Raw genomic sequence first — 15,177 nt, 5'->3', positions numbered from 1 at the left:
TACCAGTATATCCTGTCTCTGGCAAGAGTCACATTGTTGGACGTTTTGAACTAATGAGCAGCCAGTTTAGTTGATAGAAACAAGATAAAGGAAATTTCATCATTAGTTGAGTATCACATGCCTCATTAAATTTTTATACTTTGGGAGTATGATCATTTATGTATGTTTAGAAAAGTTAGGTGGTAAGATAACATTGAGTCAGTCATCACAACAGCCCTACAAGGTAAGTTCTATTATTATCCCCATTTTACAGATAAGGAAATTATAGCTGCTATGGGTATGAATTCTAGGTTAAAAAACAAGGATTAAAAATATGTGACCGTGTGTGTAATACAGACACGCATGTTGCAACTGGAGGGTTATTTAGAGCTCTTTCTGTAAGGGACAAAACAGTACAAAATAGTTGTAGTGTTCTCAAATTCAATGTTAGCATAAGCCTAAATATGTTTTTATTAGTAACTATTTAGTGGGACGGGAAGTTTGCCAAGAGAATCCTGTTATTCTGTGGAATTAAATATGTGTTTCTACCCTAAGAATTCAGGTACAATGTAGCTTAAAATATTTAGTTAAATTTAGTTTTAGATTTTAAAAAATGCTTGTGTTGCCTGTTGAGCAGCTGTTGACATTTGCTTTTAGACACCATTTTTACTCAAAATAAAGAGGAATTATGTTTTAGTGGTCAGATAAATGGCTGTGTAAGACATTGACAGTCCTATAAGGTCTATTTATAAAAAGTTGCTCTTGATATTCCTTTGAACATAAATTTAAAGGAAATGTAATGGAAAGGTAACATCTATGAATTATTTATGTATTGCTAATTTTAAAAATCCAAGGTGGCATTCTATAGCTTTTAACTGAATTAAAATTTGGCTCAGAATTAAACATAATTTTCATTCTTAATTTGCTATTATACGATGACAGAATGAAATTTATGCAAACTCATGATTGTTTTCTCTCATTCTCAGCTTCTTGACTTATGATAAAGATTTGCTTTGGGAAAAATAAAAAGTTCAGAGAATGAATTAAATATGCACATGTGTACATTAATATTTTTCTGTGCGGGGTTAATGGAATATTTAATGTGAAATCTTTTTGATCAATTTCTTTGGAGATTAAGCTGATTTATAAAATAATAGGCTAATACTAAAAGATATTCTTAGAAACTAACCCTTCCCTTGTCTATTTTGTTGAGAATGGAAAAAGGTCAAAGTACATGGCTCAAATATGGTAGGATAGATTTAGAAAGTAAACTGCTCATTTCTGCTCTCTTTCATCACCAGTTTTAGGAGTGTGTGTGTGTGGGGGGGGGTGTGTGTGGCTGGGAGAGACAACAAACCGGGGGGTGATTTGAAAGTCACAAGAGAAATAAGTAATATAAGAAAAAATCTCTATACAAAACAACTCCTAGTTGAAATTTGAAAAAAGTTCATAAGAAGTAAATAAACTTAGGACTGTGGTGCTTGCTTAAATGAATGCAGTTCGCGCGCGCGCGCGCGTGTGTGTGTGTGTGTGTGTGTGTGTGTGTGTGTGTTTTAAACAATAATTCTTTTGAACTACTTTTTGGCAAAAAGTGCTCTGGGTTGATATAAATTGCGTGGTTAAATTTGATATGAAAAGACTGGAAGGAACATTTCTTTGACTGGACCCAGGAGACCTAGGTTGAAATCGTGGCTCTATCAGTAGCAGGATTGTGAGGCCTCAGTTTCTTCATGAAGTGTGGAGGTGACCCAGGTGATCCCTAAAGTTCCTTATGATTCTAAAGCAGCCTACTGTGAAACTTCAACTGGGTGACTGTAATTCATCTTTTTTTTCTAAACATTCCTGGCTTATTTAAATTTATAACTTGAGCACTAATAATTTTAGGAAAGAAAGTTTATAGATATTAGTTATTAAATTTCAATTGCTGCTGAAAAGAATTCCTAAGATGTTATGGAGAGATCTTGAAGTATATTACAGAAATTATAGGCTAGAGTTTAATATGGTTACATTATAATATTGATATTCAACCAGAGATTAGCATGGAATTGTTATATTAAAGGGAATTATGTCCCTGAAATGTAACTGTTACTGGGCAATGTTTATTTTAATTTGAAAAGAACCAGAATTATTTCTATCTTTGTTTACTGCAGGCTTGGGTACACATAGAGAATTAAAATTAATGATGACATTTTTAATTAGTTTTTTGTCTAATCTCAACATTTCCTTTTATCCATGGTTATAACGCATGAGAAGATTCCAAATATGTGAATAATGCTCCCTCCAATAACTTATATGCAAAGGCATTGCATTTTAGATTTTTTTGTATTAAAATGTATTTATAGGCTATTTTTGCTTAGCCTAAAACTTCATTGTATGAATTCAGATGGCATGCCTCAAATCCTATTTTCCGGCATATTAAAGTAGTATGCATCTAATGAGAGCTAAGGTGCCTGCTCGGTTCTAAGGGTTTGACACATATTAACACATTTAATTCATTCAACAGTCCTGAGGTAGAAATTATTATTACTCACACATAAGAATCAACTCTTAACCACTGTGCTAAAGCATTGTGTACCCTCAAGTCATTATAACATAGGCAAGTTTGGGGATGAGGAGAGAAGGTCTCCAAGAAGTGTGGAAGGTGGAAGAAAAACTTTTACAACCTTTACAAGTGTTGAACAAAGCTGATTGTAGGGCTGTAGGTCCTCTGGAGGCCTGAGGTGGAGGGCCACTTGAGCCTAGAGTTTCAGATCAGCCTGTGCAATATCGACAGACCCTGTCTCTTAAACCAAACAAACAAACATAAAAGCTGATTGCAGGGTTTTGAGAGTGAAAAATAATAGGTTATATTTGTTTATCAACTTTAAATGTTAAACTAAGATAATGTTCAAGTCAGTACTTTTGTTTTTAATTTTGAGTGGTTGCTATATACCAGGTACTGGGCTAGGTGCTTTCATGTGTAGAATGTATCAACACTGTGACTTTTGGTTTTATTGACTGATTCCAAAAGGAAAAAAAAAAAACAAAAAAACCAGGGCCCATATTCTTGTGAGTACAGGAATGATTTGATCCTTACATTAAGGGGGGGAAAATCCTGTCTTGCCAAACTGATTCTGGAATTCTGGTGACCAAATCAAATAGTGAATTAGGACAACTGCCAACAATGATGTTTGAATATAGCACCACTTTAGTGGGATGCTTAGGTCCCTTGTCTTTGCAGGAAAGTAGAGGAGAGTTGCCTAGTTTGTATGCTGACACTCTGTTATCTACTGCTTAATTGTGCTCTTGCTTCTATTAGCTAAGAACTGGGAAGTCAAACACGTCTCTTAAAAAGATTAACCTAAAACTGAATGGTAGGAAATACTTTAGGACTTAGAACCAGCCCCATTTGCCCTTACTTTAGACCCAGGTACCACAGATTTGTCAAGTTGTCTTAACTAGGCAAGTAATTCTCATCACTTTAATTTAAACTCTCCTCATGTTGTCAGTTTATTGATGCTTAAATTCTGTACCACATCTTCTATTTGCAAACAAAGTCGCAGCAGTGTTTTAGTTCTGACACTCATAGTGAATTGTTGGAACCATCTCAACATGCAATCTCATTCCATTTTATTTTTCTTAATATAATCCCAAAAGGAATTTTTGCATAGGAAACATTTTCTTTGACTTAGAAAGGGGAGAAACTAACTTTCTGACTTGCAAATATGGGTTGAGAATTGAGATTCTGAAGAAACTTTGGGAAAAGCCTCCACATAAGATTTCCTCCCTCTTTGTAGATTTATTTGTTTTTCTGATGGAGTGGGAATGATCTTAGGATAGATTTTTTTTTTTTTTTGTATTCTATTTTGTCTTTGGAGAAACTGTAGAATATGGTCAACACATTGTTCCAACACCTTTCAGGAAAAACCTGTTTATTGCCTTCTTGGTGAAGGTGATGATTGCTAGTTGCAAGTAGAAAGATGCTTTCTAGTCATGAGGTTAAGATTTGGGAGTAATCCTTATTGGTGTTTGTGAAAAGAAATGGGAAAGGTGCCCTTAACTTGTGCCTAGATTTGAATTTTCCTGTCTAAATTCATTTCCTGTGTGATTTTTCTCTTCAGATAGTAGGAAAATAATCTTGGAAGCTCTATTACCACATTATTTTTAGCAATGTGTTATACTTGGGTTTTTTGGTCTCATCACAGATAAGATAATGTGAATAAGGTGTTTTTCTTTAAGTCAGAGAGCTTAGATTGTGAGCATCCATTTTAATTTTGTGGCAAATGCATTATTTCATTTTAATTGAGTAAAGGTGTCTATCAGAAATTAAAAGTATGTTTTTGCCATGATACATTTTCAAATATGTATATATGTATACACACACACACACACACACAAATATATTTAAATTTAGTGTAGATTCTCATCAAAATTTTTCTGTCACGTATTATTGAAACAGAGTGAATTACATTTTTCAAGTTCTCAGGAAATGCTTAAGATTATAAAATGATAAAATGTATGTCTTATTTTATTAAATCAGTTTCTCCATGTGTAACAAGAATAATTATTGAGAAGCTGTTTTGTGAGGCCAAATACATGGCATGGGCTGTGGATCCAAACAAACTGAAGTTTGACCCTGAATTCTAATTTGCATCATGGCCTTGAGTAAATCCCTTAAATTTGAAGGACAGTTCCTCATCAAGATAATAGTACCTAACAATGAAGGGTGAGGTACTTTAAGTATGTGGCCATATTAGGCAGCTTAAATTTTTTTAAATTTAAAATATGGCTTCCAAATATTGAATAAAATCATAAAATAATTACAAGTATAGCTTGGGTTCCTTTAAAAGATTTTGAACAATTCTTGGGCTGGGGATGTGGCTCAAGCGGTAGTGCGCTCGCCTGGCATGCATGCGGCCCGGGTTCGATCCTCAGCACCACATACCAACAAAGATGTTGTGTCCGCCAACTAAAAAATAAATATTAAAAACAATTCTTGCTTTATTTCTCAAAGTACTCCTTTTGAATCAGTTATAGATGTGACCCAGGACAGGTAAATTGTTAGAAGAATTATCAGTTTTCTTGAAGGGAAGTATTATAAATAAATAAACAAATAAATAAATACATGCACACGCACACACTTATTTATTGATTTGCAGCCTGTATTTTTTAGTATTTTGAAAGAGTTTGTCTATAGTTGTTTTATTAAGAACTTTAGAACATGTATTGCTTTTATATACACTAAAGAAGACAACATTTTAATGGAAAAATTGTGACTTTTTGGTAAGAAGTAGCAGATGATACTATAGATTTGAATTGGGTATAATTTTATTTTTATCCTGGAATTAGGTTTTGGTTTCTTATATCTTAATTTTTAGCATACATTTTTGAACACCTGCTATGTTATGGACTAGGCATAGGACTCTCAAAATTGATTTTATAGTGTGTTCTGACCTGTGATAATCTTAAGTTATACTGAACATGAATTTTTCGTGTTAAACATGATGAATAAATTATCAGCTAGCCTAACGATGTCATTTTAATCTATGATTAAACTTTAAGGCAAACTAACAGGCTCACCTTTAGGTAGGATAAAAACTATGTATAAATGTAACCATTAATGAAATGTGTGGAAACTTCCAAAAATATTTGGGCATTTGCAAATATACACTTGTGTAAGTTACCTTGAATACTTATAACGTGCTGATTTACATTCTATGACAAAATAGTACTACAAAAGGCAGACTGTAACCTATGAATAACAGAATTCAATCCCATTGATATGTCAAGGAACAACTCTATCAGCTGTCTATAGGTCCTGTCTCATGTTTCAGACTTGATTATTAAAGTTTAGAGCCATAAGCTCTGCATGTCATTTCCATATTGTAGGATATTTATTAGGTTGGACAGTTTCTTTTTGCCAAATATTTATCAAATATATCCCAGTCATTTTTATAGTCCAAAATTATTATAATTAATCCCTAGGTTTTATACATTTTAAGACCATATTTATACTTAAAACATCATGTAACCTTTTTAATAATAGTTCTTTCAAGTATTCTTGAGGATTGCGTCTAGTCCATAGGTTCATGGTGCTAGTCAGTAAAATAGCTCTTGTCAGTTTATTGTCTGTGAGACTTAAAAAGGACAGACACCTCAATATAAGAACATTACTACTAGAAAAATATCCTAATAATAGTAACGAGAGTTGAATCTGGATTTCATATATGGCTCTGACACTTTCTAGCTATGTGACCCAGGGCAAGCTACTCCAACCTTCCTGATCCTTCATTTTCTCATTTATTTTGTCTGTTTTTTTTTTTCTTTTTTTGCTTGTGTGATTTTTGAGATTAAAAAATATGTCTGATATTTGGCTTTCAGAAGATTCTGTTGTTAAACAAAAACAAGTCTTCCAATAGAAATATTAATTCAATCTTATGAATAGCAGTTTCTTTAGTTTTAAAAATAAAATGACTATACTTAGGTAATGGTGGATTGGGCTAGATAATGTTTGTTTTCTTGAACCCACTGATTCCTACCTCTACCCCCACTTTTTATAAGTTTCTTCCACAGTGTTTTTAACATTTTTTTTTTTTAGTTTTAGTTTTAGATTGACAGAACATCTTTGTTTTATTTATTTATTTATTTATTTTGTGGTGCTGCAGATTGAATGCAGTGCCTCATGCATGTGAGGCAAATGCTCAACCACTGCGCTACCCCAGCCCCGCTCTTTTATATATTTTATCATGGAAAAATGTAAACATACAATAGTAGGCAGAAGAGTCTAGCGAACTGCCATGTACTTGTCACCTGGCTTCACGAGCTGAGCTGTCTGCTCCTGGTGGCCGCTCCTGGCCGGCCTTTCTTCTGTAGTGCTAACACTCTCTCTCCTTTTACGTTATCTTAAAGTACTTCCCAGATACAGTATCATTTCATCTGAAAATGGCTCAGGTATCTCTAAAAGATAAAGGAGTCTTTAAAAAACAAAACACAACAAAAGATAGCTTTCAAGTATTTTTGTTTTTAAAGAAAGAGAGTGAGAAACTGAGGCAAAGCCGCATTTCTGAGACCGCCAGCCTGTTCCACTGCTCAGCCTCCTCTTAATCACTACAGATGACACTAATGGCCTCATCTCCTTCTCAGCCACCAAAACAAATAAAAGGTCCAGCCAAAATATCAGAACATCAGTTGGTGACCAGAAATTTGGTAGTCTTTTTTCCATCTTAGTCTTTCTCTGGGTCCTGGTTTCTGGACACTAGTGGTGGACCTCTGGAAGGAAGAATAATGAGACAGAGAACAGGAAAGGACTGAGTCTTTTGGGTTATATTTTTGTCTTTTAAGAGGAATGTAGAAGTAGCAGGCTTGGAGGCCCATGCCTGTCGCCTCAGCTACTCTGGAGTCTGAGGCAGGATCAAAAGTTCGAGGCCAGCCTTAGCAACTAAGTGAGACCCTGTCTCAAGATAAAATATTAAAGGGTTGAGTGCCCCTGGGTTCCATTCCCAAGAACTAACATCCATGTGCGCTGCCCTTGGAAGGAATGTGGAGGCTTGGGTCTTCTGCAGGTCTTGGCTCCACCAGCACTTCTCATTCCGTTCTCTTTCAGTGCACAGATGTTTGATGCTTCTGATGGGCTGGGAATAATTAACCCAGGCTAAGGGCATCCTTCTTATGAAGAGTACAGTGTGGTGGCCTGTTTCATGCTTCAGGGTGGAGGAGGGGCTTCTGCCCAGGAGACTCTGGAGATCTAAGGATGTGGCAAAAGACTTGTGAGGACCCAAAAGGTAGAGGCTGCCTGAGGATTGTTCTCCAAGCTCACAAAAAGAAGAGATGTTGGTAGTTCTGGGACAGAAGCGTCAGTTTAGGAGTAAGGATTGCGCGTTTTGGGGCGCATTCCCCTGCTGACTCTAGGCTCTGCTCGGGCCTACCAGACATGAGGAAGAAGAACCCCGATGGCCACTCAGGGTCTTCGTGGGTCTTTGTGACTTCACCTCTCTGGGCTGAGTTTTAGTAGTATTTGCTTTCCTTAAACCAATGGTCCTTTGTTCTGAATGGCTTATTAGGTAACAGAAACCTTCTGGGATACTTGTGGGTTCAGAGATTTAGGTATGTGATTATCTCTATGAAAACAGGCTGTAGGAAATAACAGAACAGCTGAATTGTCCTACTGTAGTCAGTACCTAATTTAACACGTGAGTTTCAGGCTCTTTCCCACTGTCCCACGGAGAGAAGGGGCAGAGGAAGTGTTTATTCTGTTGACTGCCAGGCCATGGGCACCTGCTGTCACATATCTCATCTCGTTTACTCCTTACCATAGTTTCATAAAGGGAGCATTATTATCTTTATTTTGAGGAAGAAATCAGTGTTCAATGCTGCTGCTGTATCAGCATTACTTGCCTACTAAGTGATGATTTTCTTTTAAAACATTTTTTAAGTTATACATGGGCACAATATCTTTATTTTGTTTATTTATTTTTATGTGGTGCTGAGGATTGAACCCAGCGCTTCAGATACGCATGGCAAGCCTTCTGTCACTGAGCCACAACCCCAGCCCATAAGTGATGATTTGAATGCAGGTCTTATGATAGATTCCAATGTTTTCTTTCTGCCAGGCAAGGTAAGAATGAGGAAGAAGGGTCTGATGGTCCAAGAACTGACTAATGGACCCTCGAATGCCAGTTCAATTTTTTTTAGTACAAATAAGTGATGATACGAAGTGTTTACCACATTAAAGATTTCTGATGCTTTCAAAATGACTGTAGTTAGTTTAGTGAAGGAGGAATTAAAGAAAATGTCTCAAAGGCTTTCTGGAGGGATCTTCTGATTCATTGGTTTAGGTGGGAAGCAGATGCAGCTGTTGATCCAGTCAGAGTGAAACACTGAAAACATTTCATCCCTTTATATGTAGTTTGTAATTCTGTTAGGGAGCATTTGGTAACATAAGAGCTCTTTGCCTCCTTTTAGAGATCATGATGAGAAAGTACTGATGGAAAAGGGAACTTGCTAAGAAATATGGGATGCTTCCTCCTAGGTCACACAACTACCTCTTTGACTTCAACCTTCGACACTTGTCTGCATTCAGATCATGTAAATAGAATGAAGGATTTCAAGCCTTGAGGATGTCAGTAGTGAAAATTCTAGTTCATGACAAGATTCATTTAAATGAACTGCCACTCACTGTGTGACTACAAGGGCAGTTAGTTAAACTCTCATAGCTTCATTTGCCTAAGATGGGACTAATAACAGTAGTGACTTCATATGGTGAGAAATTAATGAAGGCAAATGATAAATCACACAAGATGCATAACAGAGGCAGGAGGAACATATCAGCCCCTTCTCTGTTGGTGGGGATGAATTTACAGCACACTCTACGCGTGCTGTGTTAACATGTGGGTGTGAAAGTGAGAGAAGCTCATGATTCAGCAGGGAAGTAGTCCTATCTGAGCCTCTCGACATCCTGTATAATGCCCGAGTGCAGAGGCGAACTTCTGCCTGCACTGGGATGTGAGTGAGGTTCATTTGGAAGTGGGACTCTAAACGTGGAATGTATCATCAACTTTTGATGATCTGTGGAGTTAAATATCATTTGATCCAAAAAGAATATTTACATTTTGAAAAATCTTGGATTAAACTCCCATATTACCTCTGATTAATTATGGGCCCTACTGGCATCTCAAACTTCCTATTTATTTTGGCAGCTGACATACTGGCATAGACTTTCTTTTTAAACCAAAATATTTTCTTTCCCTTCTTCACCAGGGAACGTTTAAGCCAAAAAGAGAAGCTTCCATAGCCTGATAGAGATTCATAGCAGGTCTGAAAAGCAATCACAGTAACAGATATTTTACAGAAAGAGAATAAGTAAAGAGGATAGCTGATTTGGCTTTGGCTTTTAATAATTTGGTTATATTCAACTAATTATATTTTGTTTTAGACCTGGTCCAGGAATGCCAAAACATACTAACTCAAGTTTATAAACAATTGAGTGGCGGTGGGGACAGTGGTGGGTAGATGGGGTATATTTAGATGAGAAAATTGAGGCTGAGGACAGCCACTACGTCTGAGCAAAAAACTTAGCTATCAATATCCCAACATCCTGCTCCAAAAATGGAACTTGAAGGGTTACATACCTCTCATTCTCCAACGGAAGTAAGCTTTCTTTTACGTAAGAGTGAAACCTTTCAGAAAAATTTGCCTTGTGGGTTTCAAACCACGGCGTATTGGCAGACATAATGACTTTTTCCCTTGATAACATCCATAAATGTTTAGCAAATGATAGATACTACTGTTTTCTACTTATTAAAATCTGAGATCATACTGTTAAGCCACAGTTCTATCAAGGCAAGCCAAGGGGGACTGGCATATCCTAGGCAGTTGTCTGGTGACGTGACTTGATTAAAAAAAAAAAAAACAACTCAATAAATCAGTAATGAGCAAAGAACATTTGACTAATATTTTTGATAGAGAAGAGACGCAAAATTAGTAAGCCAGACGGCAGATATTCTGTCATTGGGTGAAAATAGAACTCTATACCTAAGGTACCAGATATATAAATGCCAGAGATAATATTTTAGAGTGAAAATGTAAGTTCCAGATTTGTATTGTGTTTGTTCTTAATGGTGAGCCATTTACCTCGCCAGGCTTTTTCTCAAGGAGCAACTCCCTATTTGTTGAAATTGGACTTGATTATAATCTTTTCCCGAGGTATGTATCTTAGAGGTGGAGAAGAGAGCTTTGTTTCAGATTTTGAAAACAAAGCCTCCTCTTCCTATGAAAACCTTAAAATGATTCTTGTGGAATATTTTAGGCTGGACTATACACAGCTGACCAGTCAGAGTATAAGCTACAAATCTAGTGAAGCTAACCTGTCGAATGGAATTGCTTACCTCAGTGGTTCTCAAAGTGTGTTTCCTGGCGTCACTTGAAAACTCAAAAAGGAATGTGGCTTCTTGGGCTCCACCCAGACCTACTGAGAGAGACACTGGAGGTTGACTCGGTAATCCTCGTTTTAACAAGACCTCCAGGTGATTCTGATGTTTTTTCAAGTATAAGACACATTGGCTTAGATCATCATCTGGATGTTAAAAGAAGTCGCCGTGGCTAGGTATGGTGGCACACACCTGGAATCCCAGCCACAGGGAGACTGAGCTGGGAGGTTCTCAGGTTTGAGGCAGCCAGGGCAATTTAGTGAGACCTGGTCTCAAAATAAGTTGCCACAGATGATGATGATTTTGGCTTGTGGCGTGATCACAGTTAAGTTGTTCTTCCTGACAGTGATGGATCGACAGGTTCCTGTGCTTCTTGTGGCTACTTCTGGAATGTTATGAGAAGCCCTGTGGGTAGCTGTGTGCTGACATAGGTCTTCCTATTATGCCACAGCCGGCAGCATTTTTCAGGGGCGTATGAAAGGTGGGGTCTTGCCCTTTGAAATGCTCACTTTGTTTTTTAAGAAGGTCATTTTTATTAACTTTGATTTTCATAGTGGTATTGTATAGTTTTTTCCTTTAGAAATAGTCCTGTGAAAGAGAGATGACAGAAACTTAACCAGCCAGTTTCTGACATGCAGCTCAGCATATTAAATATAAGAATTAAGATTACAAAACAAAATGAAGGCTAAATACTGTAATAAAGCGTACTTTGCTGAGCCTTGAAGATAATTGTTGCTCTTTTATTTTTGGGCATGATTATTAAGCTCACGTGTTCTAAGATCAGAAGGCCTGGGTTCAAGTTCTGCCTCCTCTACGTACATGGCAATGATAAACTTGTTTAGTCACTGTAAGCTTCAGTTTCTTCATCTGTGAAATGGGGTAATAACTGAACATCCCCAATTGCCTAGGGTTTGTGTGAGGAATAAATGAAGCTGTATGTAAGGCGTAATGCTAGCTGCTGCTGACATTAGTACTGCTGTCTCTTCTCCTGTGGTAATTTAGAAATAATTTGTGTGCTGCACCTGTCTGTCATCCCATGGGGAGAAGAAAGGTAAGGCTTCTCTTTTCAAATGGTTTTCAGAACTCTGATATCATCTTTTGTCATCCTTCTGGGTTTTGGTTATTCTTTTCTTTGTTATGTAATTCGTGGATGCCTATTTGCCAGGCACTAGCCAGCATGTTCCTGCCCTCAAAGCAAAGGGCCACCTTTATTCAAATGTGTGTCTGAAGTCCCCAGTCATGACTGCCATGACCTTTCCCTTACCTGAGGACTTGTCAGCCACTTTGGTAGGAGACCTGGGCTGGAGTCCTGACTGCTGAACTCTGCAGCACAGTATGGGCAGTAAACTGTATTTTCCCACCCCAGTGTTTCTTATTAAATGGAATAAGATGGCCTAATTTAGGAGTCTTGAGGATTAAATAAGACAATATTAAGAAGGTGCTGAATAACCTCTTCCCCCTTTAAGCTGCCAGGAGAAACTGGCAAAAGTGAGTCGAAGCAAATAAAGTTGTTGGTGTTTTTTGTTTTTAAGAGATTCTTTAATCTTTATCTGAAATCAGGACGCTTTACTTCCTTTTCTCCCAACAAATTGTTTCAGTAATTTCTTTTTAAAGAAACTTGTTATTTTGCATTGTGTATAGTGTAATGAAAGTGAATTGACTGTTAAGACTCTAAGGGGGTCTGGGAGTATACCTCAGTGGTTAGAACATGTACTGAACACCTGCGAATTCCTGGGTTTGATCCCCAAAACTAAGGAAACAAAACTCTAGAGGTTTATTTTCTTACTGACCTACCTTTGGCCCTTTGCTTTTTCATGGACAAAATGTGGTGAACTTGAATTCGTCGTTTTATCCAGATTTCTGGTTCCTGCCATATTTTCATTACAATTTATAAAATGTACATTTTGGAAGAGTCCATTTTGGAAAACTAAAATACAAAGGCGGGCAGGGGTGTGGCTCCACGGTGGAGCACTTGTGCAGCCTCCATAGAGCCCTGGGTTCCATCCCAGCACTGCCCAAACTGAAACAAAACCAAAAACCAAAACCAAAAAGACATTGGAGCTGGGAAGGAGAAATTAGAGAGCTAATCAAACCATTTCCTTTCATGGGCCAGGAAGGAGCTCTGGAGGATGGACATGCCCCGGCAGTGCTGAGCTTTCCTGTGTCCGATACTCATTACATGGATTTATGCTGATCTTCATATTTTGGTCATCAGCTCAAGTTCAGTGAAGAAGAGCTGTCACTTAAGGAATCTTTTTTTTTTTTTTTGACAGTTTACTTTCTGGGAAATGGGTCCTAGAAAATAGGTCAGTAATTATGTTTGGTTGAGTTAGTAATCAGAAGGGGCAAAATTGAGGATGGAGTTAGGAACTGAAAGCACTCTTACTCCCTTGATTGAACCTGGCTGTTGGGCAGGAAAGCTGGCATTGTTTTGCTGTGCTTATATGTTGGGTTTCTGTGTGTTTCTCTTCCTCTGCCAGCTTCCTAATGGCACAGACACTTCCAGTTTAAGTTTTTAAAATTATTGTATTTAAAAATTGAAGAAAATCAGCCGAGTAGCATAAGAATGATAAACTTTGGACCCTCTCTGAGAGCAAAATATTTACTTGAAATAGTGTGTGGTTTTTGAACTTTAAATTACCAAAGCATCATATGAAGTAAAATTTCGTTGGGTATGGTGGTGCTGGCCTGTAATCCGGGCTACTTGGGAGGCTGAGGCAGGAGGATTTCAAGTTGGATCCCAAGTTGAAGTTGTAGCAACTTAGTGAGACCCTGTCTCAAAATAAACATTTTTTAAAAGGGGCTTGGGAGGTAGCTCAGTGTCAGTGGTAGAATGCTTGCTTAACATTGGAGGCCTTAGGTTTTATTCCTGGTATTGCCAAAAAAAAAAAAAAAAAAGAAAAAAGTAATGCTATTACTATTCAAATGTAGTTTATAATAAGTATAATTCCTAATATGGTTGGGTTGTGGAGAAGAATACATATTAGACTAGGATTGGCAAGAATGTGGTGCTTGTTCCACTGGGCTTTATACTTTGCGTTTAATATAATCACCAGCAATCTGTTGAGGCGCAGTGTCCTTCCAAGTTCACATAGAGTCTGAGAATCCTTCTTGATGCATTGCAATTGATCAGAGTTTGTATAATGTTATTTACTTGTCACCCCTCAACTAAATCATAAAATTTAAAGGAAAAGGGGTAAAGGATTTGTTTTTTTCAATCACACAAAGTACTACTGAAATTTAAACTTTTCATTAGAATTTTAGCTCTAATGTACTCTACCATTTAGAAATGATCAGTTATTAAGTTTAGCAAAAATTTATGTTCCAGGCAGTGTACTTGGGGCAGAGGATGCTGTGAAATTATTTGCTAAGTTCTAGTACTCCATGTAGAAACTCACAGGGCTTCTTGACTTAATGAGAAGAGCTCTTATGAAAGAAACTAAGCAAAAACCTCTCTGTGTTCTATTCTTTTTCAACTGCTTCTCTTTGGCGTTCTTCATCAGTGATTGTCAGAATGCAAGTTCCGGAAATTCACAAGGTCGCTTACTGCTTTATTTGCCTGAAAAAGAATAATAGGCCGAGTTCTTCCTCCTACTCCATTATTTATTTTGGCAAAAGAAAACATACAGCTCTATAGTGGGAAAGGGGAAATCTACAAACAAACCTTAAGATAAGGAAGTAGGAAAGAAGAAATATTTAAACATTAAAAATGACTTGAAGGAATTCATCCATTCCTTGATGTTGCAACATTTGTGCACTAATAGAATGTGCTTGGGACATGGTGGTACAGAATGTGGGACAGCGCTTCTTCACCTGTTTTGTGCCATGGCACACATAGACAAAAGTTGTTCTCCAGGGAGCTCCTCACCTCAGACCCCTGCCAGTACCAGGGACTGATGGGATGACTGTCTTGGCATATAGGCGCCCATTTGAGGCGGACTCCCTGGGTACATTTGAAGTAGGATGCAGCTGCTGCCTTTGGGAACCTCACAGTCAGAGGACAGTCAGGTGAACAGTAACCCAGAAGTCTGGCCTTCAGTATGGGCGTGTGGGGGAGATGGGTTGTAGGGAAGGCCCAGTTATGACCTGGTTCTAGACTGCCGTGAGGAGGGCCAGTCCAGCTACGGCCGGACGGCTGGTGGAGATTCGTGACCTTCTTATGCACTTCTCTGCTCAGAGAACATACAGTGATTTAGTGCTTGACATGCAGTACGAATACTCTTAGGAATACTGACCTTCAGAAGTTCTGATTCTGGCCACATCCTCCTGCTGCTCTGTGAATCTTGCTGAGGAG

At 37.6% G+C, this 15,177-nt stretch overlaps 1 protein-coding gene across 3 annotated transcripts in view; it reads left to right on the top strand.

The window, feature by feature from the left end:
• The window catches only part of Cpeb4 (cytoplasmic polyadenylation element binding protein 4), a 65,645-nt gene that overhangs the window by 3,341 nt on the left and 47,127 nt on the right, over window positions 1–15,177 (top strand). The window contains exon 1 of one of the 3 annotated variants that reach the window (XM_026414799.2): window positions 46–223. The exons of the other annotated variants lie outside the window; for them this stretch is intronic. Within the exon in view, the coding sequence (XP_026270584.1) occupies window positions 149–223 (75 nt within the window). The 5' untranslated portion in view covers window positions 46–148. Of the gene's footprint in view, window positions 1–45; window positions 224–15,177 lie in introns of those variants that run through there. 3 annotated transcript variants of the gene reach the window in all.

Source organism: Urocitellus parryii, chromosome 1 (genome assembly GCF_045843805.1).
Source record: "Urocitellus parryii isolate mUroPar1 chromosome 1, mUroPar1.hap1, whole genome shotgun sequence".
Classification (NCBI taxonomy): domain Eukaryota; kingdom Metazoa; phylum Chordata; class Mammalia; order Rodentia; family Sciuridae; genus Urocitellus; species Urocitellus parryii.
The sequence above is the reverse complement of the archived record's forward strand: the minus strand, read 5'-3'. Positions and strand labels throughout refer to the sequence as shown.